This window comes from Clarias gariepinus, chromosome 22, assembly GCF_024256425.1.
Source record: "Clarias gariepinus isolate MV-2021 ecotype Netherlands chromosome 22, CGAR_prim_01v2, whole genome shotgun sequence".
NCBI lineage: Eukaryota > Metazoa > Chordata > Actinopteri > Siluriformes > Clariidae > Clarias > Clarias gariepinus.
In genome coordinates this window covers 16,852,857-16,868,512 of record NC_071121.1, presented here as the reverse complement: position 1 = coordinate 16,868,512, position 15,656 = coordinate 16,852,857, and the positions used below count along the sequence as shown (strand labels likewise).

The 15,656-nt window shown below is 42.7% G+C and overlaps 1 protein-coding gene across 2 annotated transcripts; it reads right to left on the bottom strand.

Annotated features, from left to right (window-relative positions):
* Positions 1–15,347, bottom strand: si:ch211-220i18.4 (SRSF protein kinase 3). 2 transcript variants are annotated; one of them, XM_053481998.1, is made up of 12 exons: positions 15,253–15,347; positions 12,921–13,009; positions 12,690–12,798; positions 11,945–12,032; positions 11,783–11,870; positions 11,481–11,587; positions 4,330–4,453; positions 4,195–4,241; positions 4,006–4,113; positions 2,829–2,898; positions 2,650–2,742; positions 1–916 (listed from the first exon to the last, which is right to left on the bottom strand). In XM_053481998.1, exons 1-12 carry the CDS (start codon positions 15,288–15,290, stop codon positions 732–734), a joined length of 1,146 nt encoding a protein of 381 aa, XP_053337973.1. In that variant the 5' UTR covers positions 15,291–15,347; the 3' UTR covers positions 1–731. The 2 variants fall into 2 exon arrangements, with proteins under 2 accessions (XP_053337973.1, XP_053337974.1); XM_053481999.1 differs by having other exon boundaries at positions 12,921–13,006.
* Positions 15,348–15,656: the final 309 nt, after the last annotated feature.

Genomic DNA, 15,656 nt, shown 5'->3' with positions numbered 1-15,656 from the left:
GTATTCGTCTTACTATTATCAATACTTGTTCTGCTGTTTGCGGTGAAAACATAAAAACTCTAATAACATATTACTGATACTGAATTGCATATTTACATTGATACAAACACATCAGCAGATTGATTTATTCATTGTGACAAAGCTGGACGGTGGATTTATAGCAATTCGAAAAATAATACGAAAATTCACACTAATAATGACAATTTGGGCATAATATTTGGGCAAAATAAATATATAAATAATAATCCTCTAATAGTTTGTATGTGTTTAGTAAAATCAATTCATGATAATACTTGTATAGTTATCATAATAACCCTACATTATCGTAAGGTTGGTGCTAAGTTTTTTTCTATTTATAAAAATAAGCAGGAAAAAACTTTTGGCTAGTGCAAAAAATAAGCCATATTCGACATCATGTCACATTTAGACATTCGCTGATTGTAAAAGATTTGCAGTATACTAGCGAACATGAACATTTTAGATATGGTTGTTTATCCTTTACTGTGTACAAAAAAGCTATAATTTCTACAAGGCACATATTTGTGTGATATTCTGTCTCTTATCATAGTCCATGATCCCTGAGCTGGAGTACAAAAGCCTCATTGTCTAAATGATTATAATACAATAGAGATTTCTGAATGAAGAATGACATTTGTTACACATGAACATTTAAATCTAAAAGGTAAAATATTTTAAGAGTTTTATGAGTCAGAGGGGAATGTACAGTAAGGTCACAATTTCAGCCATGGGTGTTTGAGACACTGAGCGGCTGTCACTCTTTGCTCTGGCAGGAACTCCATCATCAGGAGCAGAAGATCTGCGAAGAGAGTTGCTTCTTGAAGAAGGAAGTGATATTTCTCTATCAGGACTTCATACAACCCCCAGGGACGAAGTGTATGAATTCTCTGCAGGTCTCCTGTAGCAGCATACATAAGACACAAGAAAATTTTAAAAAGAAAATTTGTTTTAGCAGCATTTTTCCTTTAGGGGTATTTCCATTGGGCTCTAAGTCATTCACAGGCACTGCATAATGTTTATTTCTTACACCTTATACAATTACGCCAGCCTATAAATAGGACTCAGTAGTTAGTGTCAGTTGCGAAATACATTCTCCTGAGATGTTATTCAGTATGTTAAACTTTTATTCTGTCTGACCTAGCCTGTTATTTGCCCTGTTTCAACATATTGGAGATTGACCAATCTCTGCCTTTGACCTCCACTTTGGATACACCAGTGTTTGGTTTGTTTGCCAATTTTTGTATTTGATTAAATACTGTTTTTCGCTGCACTTTCATTTATCCTCCTTCAGTACATGTAAATTATATGTCATCATACCACGAAGATAAAAACACATATTTTTATGTACACTACCGTTCAAAAGTTTTAGAACACTTTCTAACTTACTTTCTACATTGTAAAGGAATGCTGAAGGCGTCCAAAAAATGCATTAATCTCCTTTGAACAGTTAATGGTGAGATGTTTCTGCTACTTATGCTCTGTAAAGACTTCATAACGCCTCTAGTCTGAGGTGCTGTTAATTGGTCATTTTTCAGGCTAATAACTCTAAATGAACTTCTCGTCTGCAGCAGAGGTAGGTTTTGGTCTCGCCCTCCTGGGATGGCCTTCATGAGAGCCAGTTTCATTATGGTGCTTGAAGGATTTTGCAAATGCACTTGACAATACTGTTCTTGCAAGAACTATTACAGAAAGGCTGACCTCTGCGTCTTAAAATAATAACAGCTAACTGTAGTTTTTGTTGTTGTTACGTAATTACCTAATTCCATATGTGTTATTTTATAGTTTTGAAATCTCCAGTATTGTTGTAGAATGTAGAAAACAAATGACAAAAAAAAAAGAAATTTGCAAGTGTTTTAAAACTTTTAAACGGTAGTGTAGGTGTTGACTATTTGCGATGGTTTCATTTGTGTTTATTTAACTTTATTTTGAAAAAAAAAATAGTTATGATACCATGTTTAAAACATATAAACCATTGTGAAAACTTTTATATGTAAGCTTTATTTTTTAAATGCTTCTTCATTTAAAAAAGCTCCATTTGCATTTAATGAAGCACCGTTATAATGCAACTTCATTTTATGAAGCCCACATCATTATGTGTACTTTATACTATCTCAAGGTTGTGACTGTGCAGTTAATAATACTAATATTAATAAAATAAATTTTTTAAATAAAAAAGGGATTAAAAAAATTAAGTATGGATTAATAGACCACAACTGATACTTTAACATGATCATTAGCTCTTGTTTATGTAAATACAAAGTCACATACAGCCTCTAATATTACTTTATTAATTTTTCCCCCCAGTATGCTTTATAAGATATTTATGCGGTGGTTATGAATGTGTTATAAAGGCATTAGGTACCCTTCAGATAAACATTTTACTGTGTGTGAATGTGATTTATGCTAATTAAATCCTCTAAAAATTAAATACTGATTGCTGTTACATGTTGTCAACTACTTCCAGTAGTGATCACAAAACCCAAGCCAAACAAAGGGAAATGGCAAAAAAAAGAGCTAATTTACCTTCTTATTTAGTCCCTCTTAATGTAATACTGTGTATAATGGTTAAAAGTTCATCATACTTTTTAAATATTTTAATATTCTAAAAATAAATACTGCTTACTTGCTTACCTTTGCTGTTGAAATACTTTGATGAATATTTCCCAGACAGAGCCATTGATGCAGGGATCTTACCCAGGAGCTCAATAATATGTGCTAGATGGTCTGAAATGTAAACATTGCTTGATTATTTATTCATTGTTTTTTTATTGCTATTTTATATAGTAATACCTATATTACTATAAGTATACCTTCTTCCAAAGAGAAATTCCTTCCAGGTTTGGGCTCAAATAAAGGGTCGCCAGTGGCAAGCTCAAACGCCTATTGGGAAAAAAGAGCAGAACATTAATGTGGCTTTGAAAATTTGCACTCTAAAAGTAATTATAGCTGTTAAGCTTTTACACATGCCCAAGTATTTTAATGGCAATATTATTATTACAATAAATTGAAGTTCAACATATCCCATTACTATCTCACTTATTTTTGTTTACCTTCCATATTTCTTTCAAGTGAACATTCTGCATTTATTGTTTTTGTTTATTTATTTATTATAGTAGCTAGATTTTGACCTATGAATTTTACACTTCTATCAAAGTGCACATTAAGCTACTACCATGCAGTCGGGAGGGCTAAAGACTATCATATGCTTCCTCCAAACCACGTGACACCAGGCGAGCGCATCTTTTCGAAATGTTCGCTCACACACTATTGGGAGCGGCATAACACTCTCAGAGGACAGCGTTATCCGCTCCTTCCGCTTGCATAAGCTCACAGACGATTGGCTGAAGAGCCATGATTAATGTGGGAGCACTAAGTACCTCTCATCCCTCCCCTCTGAGAGGGCTTGGCCAATCAGCTGTGAGAGGTTACAGCATCACCCGGGAATCAAACTTACAATCTCTGAATGATCGGCTGAGCCCTTTACCATTGCGCCACTCAGAGGCCGTTATAAGTTTTCCTGCTCTGCACGCAGACTTAAAGTTGTCTGAGACTCATATAAAACTTCCGCAGTCCAACTGAGATAAATGAAGTTGGTATATTTCAAAGATATAAGGGTGGATTCAGTACAAATGTAACTCTTTTATTTCATAGAAGGTAGCTGTATGGCTAACCGGAACTAGCCGTACAAAAAATGTATGATACGTAAGACCTATGTTAACTTACATGCACCTCAATGTGACTGACAAAAGCCTTGAAAAAACCCAAACTATCACTTTAAACAATTTGCAGTTAGCTTTGTAGCAGCTTTTATAATTTTAATATTCAGTTGAACTATCACATACTGTATAATCCAAGTATAATTTAAACTGATTTTCCATCTTTACATCCCCTTTAAATTCATCTCCACACCACCATAGCTAAGTACTGGCCCAAAGCCTATTATAGTCAATTTTTTTCAAGCTAAATCTACACCCACAAGTGACTCACCATGCAGGCTACACTCCAGATATCAGCAGGAGGCCCGTAATCAGAACCGAGCAGAACTTCCACAGCACGATACTGCTGGGTCTGGATCTTCTCACAGAAGTGCTTGTACTGGAACAGGGTGAGTCAATTTTTTATTTTTTTGGCGATGCAATACTGTGATACACAGAATGTTTGAAGTCTTACACTCACCACCCAGCAGGAGCTGCCCAGGTCTGTGATTTTCACTGAAATGTTCTCTAGATTTGTGTAATGAAAGACAAAGGGTAAAGTTGACTTATTAAATACATTTATGTGGTGGTTAATATATGTTATGCTCTTTTATACCTGGATTTATGTATGTGGTGTGTTCCAGAGGCTGCCGCCCCAGACAGAGCAGAATGTTCTCAGGCTTGATGTCTGCATGGATGATCTTACAGTGTGTGTGCAGATAGTCAAGACCCTCAAGCACCTGTGAATAAATTCATGCAAAGAGGCTTTTATGAAATCCTGACCAAAATATTGAATGTATTAGAATTAGGGCCAATCATGCTAATAAAACACAGATAATGTGTAAGGGGAAGTGGTGGCTAAGGTGGCTAAGGCTCTAGGTTGTTGTTTTGGGAAACTGAGGATCTGGTGTTTAAGCCCTGCTGTCGGTGGGTTGCCACATCCAATACTACCCAGCCCCTGCATGCAGTGCCAGTCCCAAGCCCAGATAAAATGTGTGGGTTGTGTCAGGAAGGGCATCCGGTGTAAAATTCACCAAAGTTGAGTGTGGATCAGATGGTTCGCTGTAGTGACCCCTTGACAGGAGCAGCCGAAAAAAAGTTTTAATGTGTAACTTCTGCATGGTGCTGCCCTGACATTCTTGACCAATGGCAATTTTATTACTGGGCTATTGATTCATTTTAATCAATGTAGTTTTCACAATTGTAGTTTGGTTCATTTGGTTTGAACCAAAGCGTATAGTTATACATTAGTTCTCTTTCAAGCATACGTTTCGGTGTCTCACTATGGGATACGCCCCTTCCGCGTATTCTTCAGAAGTCCTATTACACTACGCCAGCCCCAATTGGCTGGCAGTTGTGTCTGGGAGTGGCCTCCCCCCCCTCCGTATAAAAGGGGCAGCACAGCGTCACTTTGCTATTCAAAAACCTCTTCTCGCTTCACACCAGAAGCCTATCTTTCAGAACGACTAATCACCACACCGTCTTTCGCCTAGCTCCTTTTATCGACACTCCAGTTGATTCTAGGACCGTTTAAAAACAATATGGCTGCAGCAACGCAGACCGCTAAGGCTAGAGAGGGAGGAGACGTGCGTATTTGTGTTTGTGGGAACAAAATTTCGAGCAAAGACACACACCAGGTCTGCTCGTCGTGTCTTGGGCTGAAACATGCGCAACTAGCGCTAGACAACCCCGGTTCATGCGAACACTGCGCACGCTTAACCGCGAAGAGCCTTCGTCGCAGGCTAGCGCGCCAAGCCAGCCTGTCGGGCCTCGACCCACTCCTCTCACCTAGCCCCACTCCAGCTGCCACCCCACAGGTATCCATCCTTGTGGAGCTGCCCACCACGGCAGCCTTATCCTGGGGTGAACAGCTCGACGTCTGCGCCCCTCTACCCAGTGTGCTCAGCACTGACGAAGAGGAAGGCGCGCTAGACTTCGAGGAAGAGGGTCAGTCCGACTTTCTCCTTTCTGAGGAAGAGGAGGATCTCGAGGACTCCCCTTTCCTTCCACCCCGGAGCCGCTGAAGCTATGGACGGGGCACCATCCCCGCTCCTGAGCGTCGACCTGTAGGACGTGTGCAAACGCGCCGCGGAAAAGCTGAATATTCAGTGGCCGACTGTAGTGGCAGAGACTGCAAAGTCTCGCTACGAAGGTAAGAGGCTGCCGAGAGCGAAACGGGCGGCACGGCAGCTCCTTCCAGTCTTCCCAGAGCTCCTGGAGGAGCTCGCGGTGACATGGAAAGAAAAAAACGTTTACGAGCAAGACGCCAGTGCAGGGGGGATCTGCACTCGACGTGGAGGGCATGGAAAGAGAGGGACTTTTCAGGATGCCCCCCATGGAACGGTTAGTGGCTGCGCACTTGCTCCCGAGACACACGGCGGCTGCAAATCCGTCGTTGCCGTCGAAAACGGAGCGCTTCCAGTCAAACATGACGGAACGCGCATACAAGGCAGTCGCGCTATGCGTCAGAGCTCTAAACGCGACCTCTCTGCTGACCGCGTACCAAGCGGAGCTGCAGGACGAAGCCTCGGCCACACCAGGTCAGACACAGTGGGAGGAGATCTGTATAGTGACAGATCTCTCTCTGAGGCTTCAGAGGTGCGCGGTACAAGCCGCGGGGAAAGCAATGGCCACGATGGTCATTCAGGAGAGAGGCCGGTGGCTCAACTTGGCGAATCTCTCCGACAGAGAGAAAGAGTCTATCTTGGATGCACCAGTGGTGGCTGACGGAATTTTCGGCTCGGCTCTCACCCTGATGCAAAAGAGATGTGAGGAGAAAAAAAGGGATGACGAGGCGCTACAGCTTTGTATGCCCAGGAAGGCACAGGCGGCCCCCCCCCCCCCCCCCCCCCCGCCACTCAGGCAGACCTTCGCACAGGTCACAGCCCGCCCTTCCCCCAGTTATCGCATCCCCAAACGGCAGAGGCCGAACACAACTTCAGCTGGCCAAGGCGGAGTCGCAGAGCAAAGATCTCCCTGGCAGAGAAGAAACTATCCGCCAGCGGCAACTCAGACGGCACAGCCTGCTCCTCAACCCCATCCTCATCCTCAACCCCATCTTCAGGGAGTGAGGAGGAAGAAGAAGGCCGTTTGATGGGGTCTTTCCTCGGGAAGGGAACCAACAGCCCCCCATTTCGCTAGTTCCCGACCCTTAAATGTTGAAAAGGACGAGTTCCGAGGTCCGAAGTTGTTCTGTGTGGAGGGGAGAGCCCGGGTGGGCCAGGGGCAAGACAGTAAAGCGAAAGAGGAACGGTGCAGCAGTGTACATACATCAATGTATCACAAGCATGTCTCACGTTCAAACCCCAATAAAGCTTTTACTGAACCCCCCAAAAATATCAAAAAATATATCTCCCCAAAAAATGTTGCAAAACATATCAATAAACCAAAATATAACGTCACCTCGGGAAGCTGTCGCTCTCACAGAGGTGATGGATCACACAGATTCTGTCAAAGCGCTAAGTGCTCGCGCATGCGCAGTACAGACCACAGAACCGTCCGTGACTCAGCCGCGCGAGGGCGCCAGAACACTGCAGATACGCAGCTGGCAAGAATGCACGCAGTCCCGCTGGGTATTAAAGACAATACAATTCGGGTACAGACTGCAATTCGCAACTTCCCCTCCAAAATTCAAAGGGATAATTCATTCCCAGGTGAAGGGGGAGTTGAAGCATGTCCTTCAGGAGGAAATTTCCTCTCTGTTGAACAAAAAGGCAATAAGAGTGGTTCCACCAGAGGAGAGCCACAGCGGGTTTTACTCGAGATATTTTCTCGTTCCAAAGAAGGGAACCCAAGCCCTCCGCCCAATACTAGATCTACGTGCGTTGAACGTATACCTAAGGAGATACAAATTCAGAATGCTCACGCATTCTACACTCCTACAAATGGTGCGCCAGGGAGATTGGTTCACATCAATCGATCTGAAGGACGCATATTTTCACATAAAGATATACCCACCACACAGGAAGTTTCTGAGATTTGCCTTCCTTGGTGTGGTATACGAATATCTGGTGCTACCATTCGGCTTGTCCCTCAGCCCCAGAGTATTTATAAAATGTACAGAAGCGGCGCTCACCCCGCTCAGGGAGAAAGGCATTCGTCTCGCTACTTACATAGACGATTGGCTTGTGACAGCTCGCTCGGAACAAGAAGCGAGAGAGCACACAGCGATACTTCTGGAACATATACAGAAACTGGGGCTAAGATTGAACACAGAAAAGAGTGTTTTAACTCCCACACGGTCCATAGTGTATCTGGGACTGTCGCTGGACTCAGTGAACTTCAGGGCGCGACTATCGGCAGACAGGGTGAAAAGATTCACCTGTTGCATGACCCACTTTCAGAGGGGAAACAAGGTTTCCTTTCGTACATGCCTCAGATTATTAGGACTGATGGCCTCAGCCCTGATGGTTATCCCGCTAGGGAGACTACATATGAGGGAATTCCAGCGCTGGGTAGCGTCCCAAGGGCTGGACCCGGTACGTCACTCACGGAAAAGGGTAAGAGTGACGTCAGAGGCAGTTCTGGCACTGCGCCAGTGGAAACGCCCGAACTTCCTGACTCAAGGGGTATCCATGGGTGTAGTTCGGCACAGGAAGATAATAACGACGCTGTCCGGTTGGGGGGGCATTCACGAGGGCAGAATAGTGAATGGGAGATGGGGTCAGCATATGACCAATCTTCACATAAACTATCTAGAAATGCTAGCTGTTTTTCTGACGCTAAAGCATTTTCTTCCTTTTCTGAAAGGAGAACATGTCCTTGTGAGAACGGACAACACGACAGTTGTAGCCTACATAAATCGTCAGGGAGGCCTCAGATCACTCCTTCTGCACACGTTAGCACGCAGACTGATCTTATGGGGCAGTGTCAACCTTCTATCCCTGAGAGTGACACACGTACAGGGTGTGATGAATCGGGGCGCGGATCTGCTGTCCAGGGGAAATCCCCTCTACGGGGAGTGGAAACTGAACAGAGAAGTGATCGAACAGATCTGGGGCATGTATGGCAGAGCGACAGTGGATCTGTTCGCGTCCCAAGACAATGCCCAGTGTCACCTGTTCTTTTCCCTGAAGGACCAGAGCGCGCCCCTGGGAATAGACGCGCTAGCACACGAGTGGCCTCGCACTCTCCTATACGCATTCCCACCGATAGCGCTCATATCACCAACACTCTGCAGAGTAAGGGAGGAAGGTATGAGACTAATACTAATAGCCCCGAGATGGCCGGGGAAACACTGGCTTGCAGAGATTATACATATGCTGTACGACGAGCCGTGGTCTCTCCCGCAGCGCAGAGACCTTCTGTCACAAGAGGAGGGGGAAATCTTCCATCCTCATCCGGAACGACTGGCACTATGGGCCTGGCCCGTGAGTGGTCCAACTTAAGTAAAACTGGTCTACCCGACAGTGTTATCAAAACCATACAGAATGCCAGGGCGGCATCAACTAGATCTCTTTATGATTGTAAATGGAATGTGTTCGAACGCTGGTGCGCAACTAGACACGAGATTCCTTTTCAGTGTTCAGTGGCAGTAGTTCTTTCATTCCTTCAGGAAATGATAGACAAAGGCAAAGCGTTCTCAACCATAAAAGTGTTTCTGGCTGCTATATCGGCTTGTCACATTGGTTTTGATGATAAAACAGTGGGACAACATCCTTTGATATGCAGATTCATGAGGGGCGCGCGCCGCGCCCTGCCGGTCTCTAAACTACTTACCCCATCATGGGATTTGGGGTTGGTGCTTGATGCATTGTCTATGTCCCCATTTGAACCACTAGACAAGGCTGATTTCAAGGCACTGTCTTTTAAGACTGCACTATTAGTAGTTTTGGTCTCAGCGAAGCGCGTGAGCGAGATTCATGCTCTTTCTGTGCATCCAGCATGCTTACAGTTCATGTCCGGGGATGCAGGAGTAATTATGAAACCTAACCCGGCGTTCATGCCTAAAGTCATTAATGCGATAAACCCTTTTGAGTTAAGGGCCTTCCATCCACCTCCTTTTGCTTCATCAGAGCAGCAAAAGCTAAACACGCTGTGCCCTGTGCGCGCTCTGCGCATCTATACAGAGCGGACCAGAGGTCTAAGGGAAAGTGATCAGCTGTTCGTTTCTTGGATGAAACCTCGTACAGGGAAGCCGATCACTAAACAGCGCTTATCACATTGGATAGTGGAGGCGATTTCATTGGCTTATTCCAGCAAGGGTCTAGAACCCCCAACTGGCGTACGCGCGCACTCGACAAGGGGAATGTCAAGTTCCTGGGCTCTTTTTAAGGGAATCACATTACAGGATATATGTAAAGCGGCGAGCTGGTCATCTCCGCACACATTTGCCAGATTTTACAAACTGGACGTTACAGCTCAGACTTTAGCTCATGCAGTACTGAGCGTAGGGACAGAATCTAAAGACTAAAACTCGTTCAGCCCTGAAGGCTTTGGGTATGGTTGGCAGAAGACTTCAAGACAGGCTATCTGACAATACGGGAGTTAGAATATCCCATAGTGAGACACCGAAACGTATGCTTGAAAGAGAACAATAGGTTACTTGCGTAACCCCGGTTCTCTGATAGCATTAAGTGAGGTGTCTCACCAGATGACCCTCCTTGCTGTGTGAAGCGAGGAAGAGGTTGCTTGTTTTGAATAGCGAAGTGACGCTGTGCTGCCCCTTTTATACGGAGGGGGGGGAGGCCACTCCCAGACACAACGTCACGTCTGCCAGCCAATTGGGGCTGACGTAGTGTAATAGGACTTCTGAAGAATACGCGGAAGGGGCGTATCCCATAGTGAGACACCTCACTTAATGCTATCAGAGAACCGGGGTTACGCAAGTAACCTATTGTTCCGGCTTGCTCGTCCTGGTCCACACTGGCGTTTTCAACATCGGTCCAAAAGACACAAAAGAAGGCATGTAGATTATATATGGTGGTATCTTTACCAGCTGAATTACACTGAAAACAACACAAGCATGCCCTCATTCAATTAATTAGAATAAAAATAAAAATCAAGCAGCAATCTTTAATCATTTGATACACTCTCTCCTCTCGAGAGCACAGGAACATGCATGATAGTTCAGGAAAGCTTTATTCAATAGTGAGAGTGCTCAAAAACATAGGACTTTTCATTTAACTGTTCAACCCTCGTACATTAGTGCATGTTTTGCACTCTTTATTTCAAATGCAGCCTTGCTGTGATATCACGTGTGCTCCTGTACCCTTGTGTTCTTTCCATAGTGATGGTCTTTGGATACTCGTTAAATTTAGCATTTAAGTTGTCAGTGTTAAATTTATTAACAACATTAGGTATTTCATTTTTTTTCCTTTTTAATTTCAGCACTTTTAAATAATGTAGCAAGGTTGTTTTTTTATTATCTCTGCCCATTTAAATCTGCCCACTGTCTCCAGTAGTGTTTGCAGACTTGGTTCAGTTACATATCTTCGTTCAGTGGTGCATGGTCACATTTCGCTCAAACTGCAAAGTTTGTCTGTTTAAACAGAACAACTGCACCAAATTCAATTTAATCAAACCAAACATGTCAAGTGTGAACACACCCTTAGTTGTTTATCAAATAATTAGGTTCAACAGTTTAGAGTAAGCATAAATAAATATAAATATCTCAGTTTCAGCTAAATTAAAATCCACAAAATAAACATTTAAGACTTATATTAAGACATATGAGCTATATTCATTTTAAGACAGATCACAAAATTTTTAATAACATTGGAAACAAAATGTTCAGATCAATAATGTCATTCTATTGTTTTGACTCACCTGAGTGATTATTCTTCTGACACATGTGAGTGAGAGGCCAGGCTGGCCGAAACACACTTGCCAACAGCGCAGATCTGGACCCAGCAACTCCAGTACCAAACACACATCTGTATCCAGAAGTCAAGCCTGAAAACGTCTGCGTTCACTTCATGCCACATTTTGGTTGCAAATGATTAAAATGGAATATATGCTAACGTTATGGATCCATGTAGAGGAGAAATAATTAATGAGTCTGCGAGCGCTATAAACGATTTGCCTTTAGTGGGTGTGTGAAGGAGGATTATAGGGTTAAAAAAGGATACGGATGCCATTAACACCAGCTATTTTGAACTCATCCAGCAACTGCACAATGTGTCCTCTCAGTGGGTGGAAGGCAGAGGGACTGCTGGCCTGGAGGTTCAAGAGCAACAGTCATGTTGGGTAGAGAGAGATAAAGAGCGAGAGATAGAGCAAGAGAGGCTCACACAGCGCAGGAGGGTTAACTCGTCTTGGCCAGCCTGCAGAAAGCCAGGTCCACTTTTCAGGACTTTCACTGCTACATGCCTTCCAGACCTGAAACACACACACACACACACACACACACGCATGCACGCCCGCACGCATGCACACACACACCCACACACACATACACAAACTTCAATGTAAAAAATTGTTATGGCCATTTTAAGCACATACACATATACACACACACACACACACACACACACACACACACACACACACACACACGCACGCCCACACACACACACCCACACCCACACCCACACACACACACACACACACACACACACACACACACACACACACTTCAATGTAAAAAATTGTTATGGCCATTTTAGGCACATACACATATACAGACACACACACACACACACACACACACACACACACACACACACTTCAATGTAAATAATTGTTATGGCCATTTTAAGCACATACACATATACACACACACACACACACGCACGCCCACACACACAAACACACACCCACACACCCACACACACACACACACACACACACACACACACACACACACACACACTTCAATGTAAAAAATTGTTATGGCCATTTTAAGCACATACACATATATATACACACACACACACACACACCCACACACACACACACACACACACACACACACACACACACACACACACACACACACACACACACAGATGCATAGCAAACAACATACACACATACCTGAGGTCCACACAGAGCCACACAGTAGCGAAGTAGCCCCACCCCAGCTTGGATAGAACCTTATACCTCTTGTTAAAAACGTCACCCACTCGTACAGGGTGGTAGCCTCCTGTAAACAATATATACAGAACTGGAGTTGCAGAGGTTTACATACAGTATATATAGTGTGCTGAAAACAGGGCATTCACACTTTTACAATCTGAGAAAGTGAGCATAATAAAAAGTGCAAACCATCGCAATATTCTCTTGGATCCTCCTCCTCTTCTGTGTTATAATCACTCCTTTCATCAAAATAAGGAGCTCTTTTAATATAACACCTACTTTGGGCACACACACACACACACACACACACACACACAAAAAAAAGCATATTGGAAATCTCTATTTAGTGCTGTTGTTCATATAGTACTGTGCAAATGTCTCAGGTATCCTGTGTTTCTGATTTGCATAAACATTAGTATTGCAGCAAAAAAAAAAAAAAAGAAAATAAAATCTTACAGAAAGATATTTGTAGGCCAGAAAAAAAAGCAGCAAATCTTCTGGTTTTTGCAAGCATAAAAAAGAATAAAGTGCAACAGAAGTCCTCAGAAGGACTGTTTCTGGTTCTGCAGGATGATCATCAACACTAAGCAGCTAATGTTCTTATAAAACTGCATAAATTGCACCAGAAACTATATATTATATATAATATATAATGATTAATGTTTATAGTCATTTTTATTTTTTAAAAAATATGTGCCTAAGACTTTTGCACAGTACTGAATATGAAAGTCAATTAGAAAAAAACTTTTGAATGGATTTTAGTGACAGTGTGCTTTGGGTTTTCCAACAACATTTCATCATAACTATCTATAATTTTTTTTTTTTTAGCATTCTGATCTACTGTAACTCTTCTGTGGGATCAGACCAGATGAATCAGTGAGCTTTAGGTGCCCATGACCCATTGCTGGTTCACCATTGGTAGGTACTAACCACTGGATACTGGAAACACCCCAAAATACCTTCTGTTTTTCATACATGCTCTGTTGTCAAGGCATTACAATTCTTTCCTCGTCAGAGTCATTCAGATCCTTTTACTTGGTCATTAATCCTATTTCCAACACATTAACTTTTAAAAACTGAGTGTACACTTGCTGCTCATGAGATAATAATAAGATAATCAATACAGCTAATTTCACCTGTTAGTTTTTTATTTTATTTTATGGCTGATCAGTGTATAATTACATATGTACTTGAGGAATTGGGGACAAAGGACCAATAAGTCTGAATCCCTGGCCCCCCAGGAACTCCCTTAACTCCTCCTAGCCCAAACAGGTGGAAGTGGCTTGGAGTGAGGTGAAGACTGTACAGGGATGTGGCAATAACTCCTAGCTGTGTTCATGTAATGTGAAAGTGATGTTCATGAAAAATTGTGTGTACAGTTCCCATATGAATCTCTTCCGCAAGTTATCCTTCGATTTTCAAGGATCAAAGGTTTCACTCGCTGAATATTTACAGGAACAACTGTAGTCTCACCTCTGCAGTACCACCTCGCTCAGCATCGTCATTCATGGAGATACGGCATAATTAAAATGTTTTACTGCGGCTAAGAGTCTCATCACCGTACTCTGCCTGATGTCTTCTGCAAACTGTTTTTACACTTTCATTTCTTTTGAAAGAAATTCCATCGCAAGTTCCGGTTTGACTTGAATGGCCCTCATATAATGAAACATTTCTATCCTGATGAAAGAAATTGTTTCCAGGGTGACAGAGTCCCCATACACAGAGGACAAAGACTCATTGATTGGTTTGTTTAGGAATGAAAATGACATAAACCACATGCTATCACCTTCAGAGTTATCAGATCTCAACCCAGTGTGTGATTTTGGACTGATGCGTTAGACACTGCTCTCCATGCCAACTGAAGGAGCATCTTTAGAACTGACAGTATTCATACATCAAGTACAGTTCCGGAGACTTGCCAAATTAGTTCTGCTCTGGTAGCTAATTAAAGGCCATTTTTTTTCTTTTCATAGCCAATATTTTTAGATCATCATGAGCACAGCAGTAAGATGGACACAGTGACCTCCTCGACTGTTAGTACTGGGTTCCCAGGCTAAAAAGCATAGCATGGATTTTGGACAGACTGGACAGATGCATATTTTCTCTGCTCACTTCCTAACTTGCTTTAGAAGTTTGTATGAATTCAGTCTTACCTAAAGGCAAACAGCACTTAATAAGAATAGTATCACCAAACAGAACAGTACATTTTCAGTTGGCATATTAATGCATGCAAGAAACAGTCTGTACATTCAGTGAATAATTATGGATTTAGTTGTTCTACAGCAGTTGTTGGATCTTTGTTGCTGTTTTCACAGATACTCTAAAAACAGCATTAATGTTTTTTTTTTTTTTTATTATAACTAAACTGACAGCAAGTCCCTGTCTCCATTCCAACTCCAATAATAAGGTGATGAGTGAGCAAATGGTGCATAGTTACAATGTGGGTTGCAAAGTTTCAAGATGGTAAAATGATTAATTAACACATTAACATTATTACCATAAAGTTCTGTAGATTACTCACTTTTTACTGGAGGTGTGAAGGCTGCTGCTGGTCTGCATGATGGTGGGCTTGGACTTCAGTTTCTTATAAAAACTTTGCTGTGTGCTGTGGACTTGTCACTGGGAAATCTCTCTCTCTCTCTCTCTCTCTCTCTCTCTCTCTCTCTCTCTCTCTCTCTCTCTCTCCAGTATCCACCTCTACCCCCTACCCCCCTATCCCCCCCCCCGACAATAATAATTGGCCACTTGTCGGGTGTGTAAATGTACTTCACTCGGACACTAGGTTATCAGCAAGCTATAAACGGTACTGACTTTAACAAACCAAACATCACAATCCTTAAACACACACCACACAACAATTTCCATCCCATGATGTGAAGAGTTTGGCATGCTGTTGCCAGCCAGTGGGAAATGATATTGTGTTTC

Bases quoted from the DNA above. Each gene is read 5' to 3' on its own strand.
- si:ch211-220i18.4 (XM_053481998.1), bottom strand. From the start codon at position 15,290: ATGCAGACCAGCAGCAGCCTTCACACCTCCAGTAAAAA. The intron at 11,871-11,944 runs GTGAGCCTCTCT...TTGAACCTCCAG, and splicing joins AGTTAACCCTCCTGCGCTGT to GCCAGCAGTCCCTCTGCCTT. The intron at 2,743-2,828 runs GTATACTTATAG...TTTACATTTCAG, and splicing joins GAATTTCTCTTTGGAAGAAG to ACCATCTAGCACATATTATT.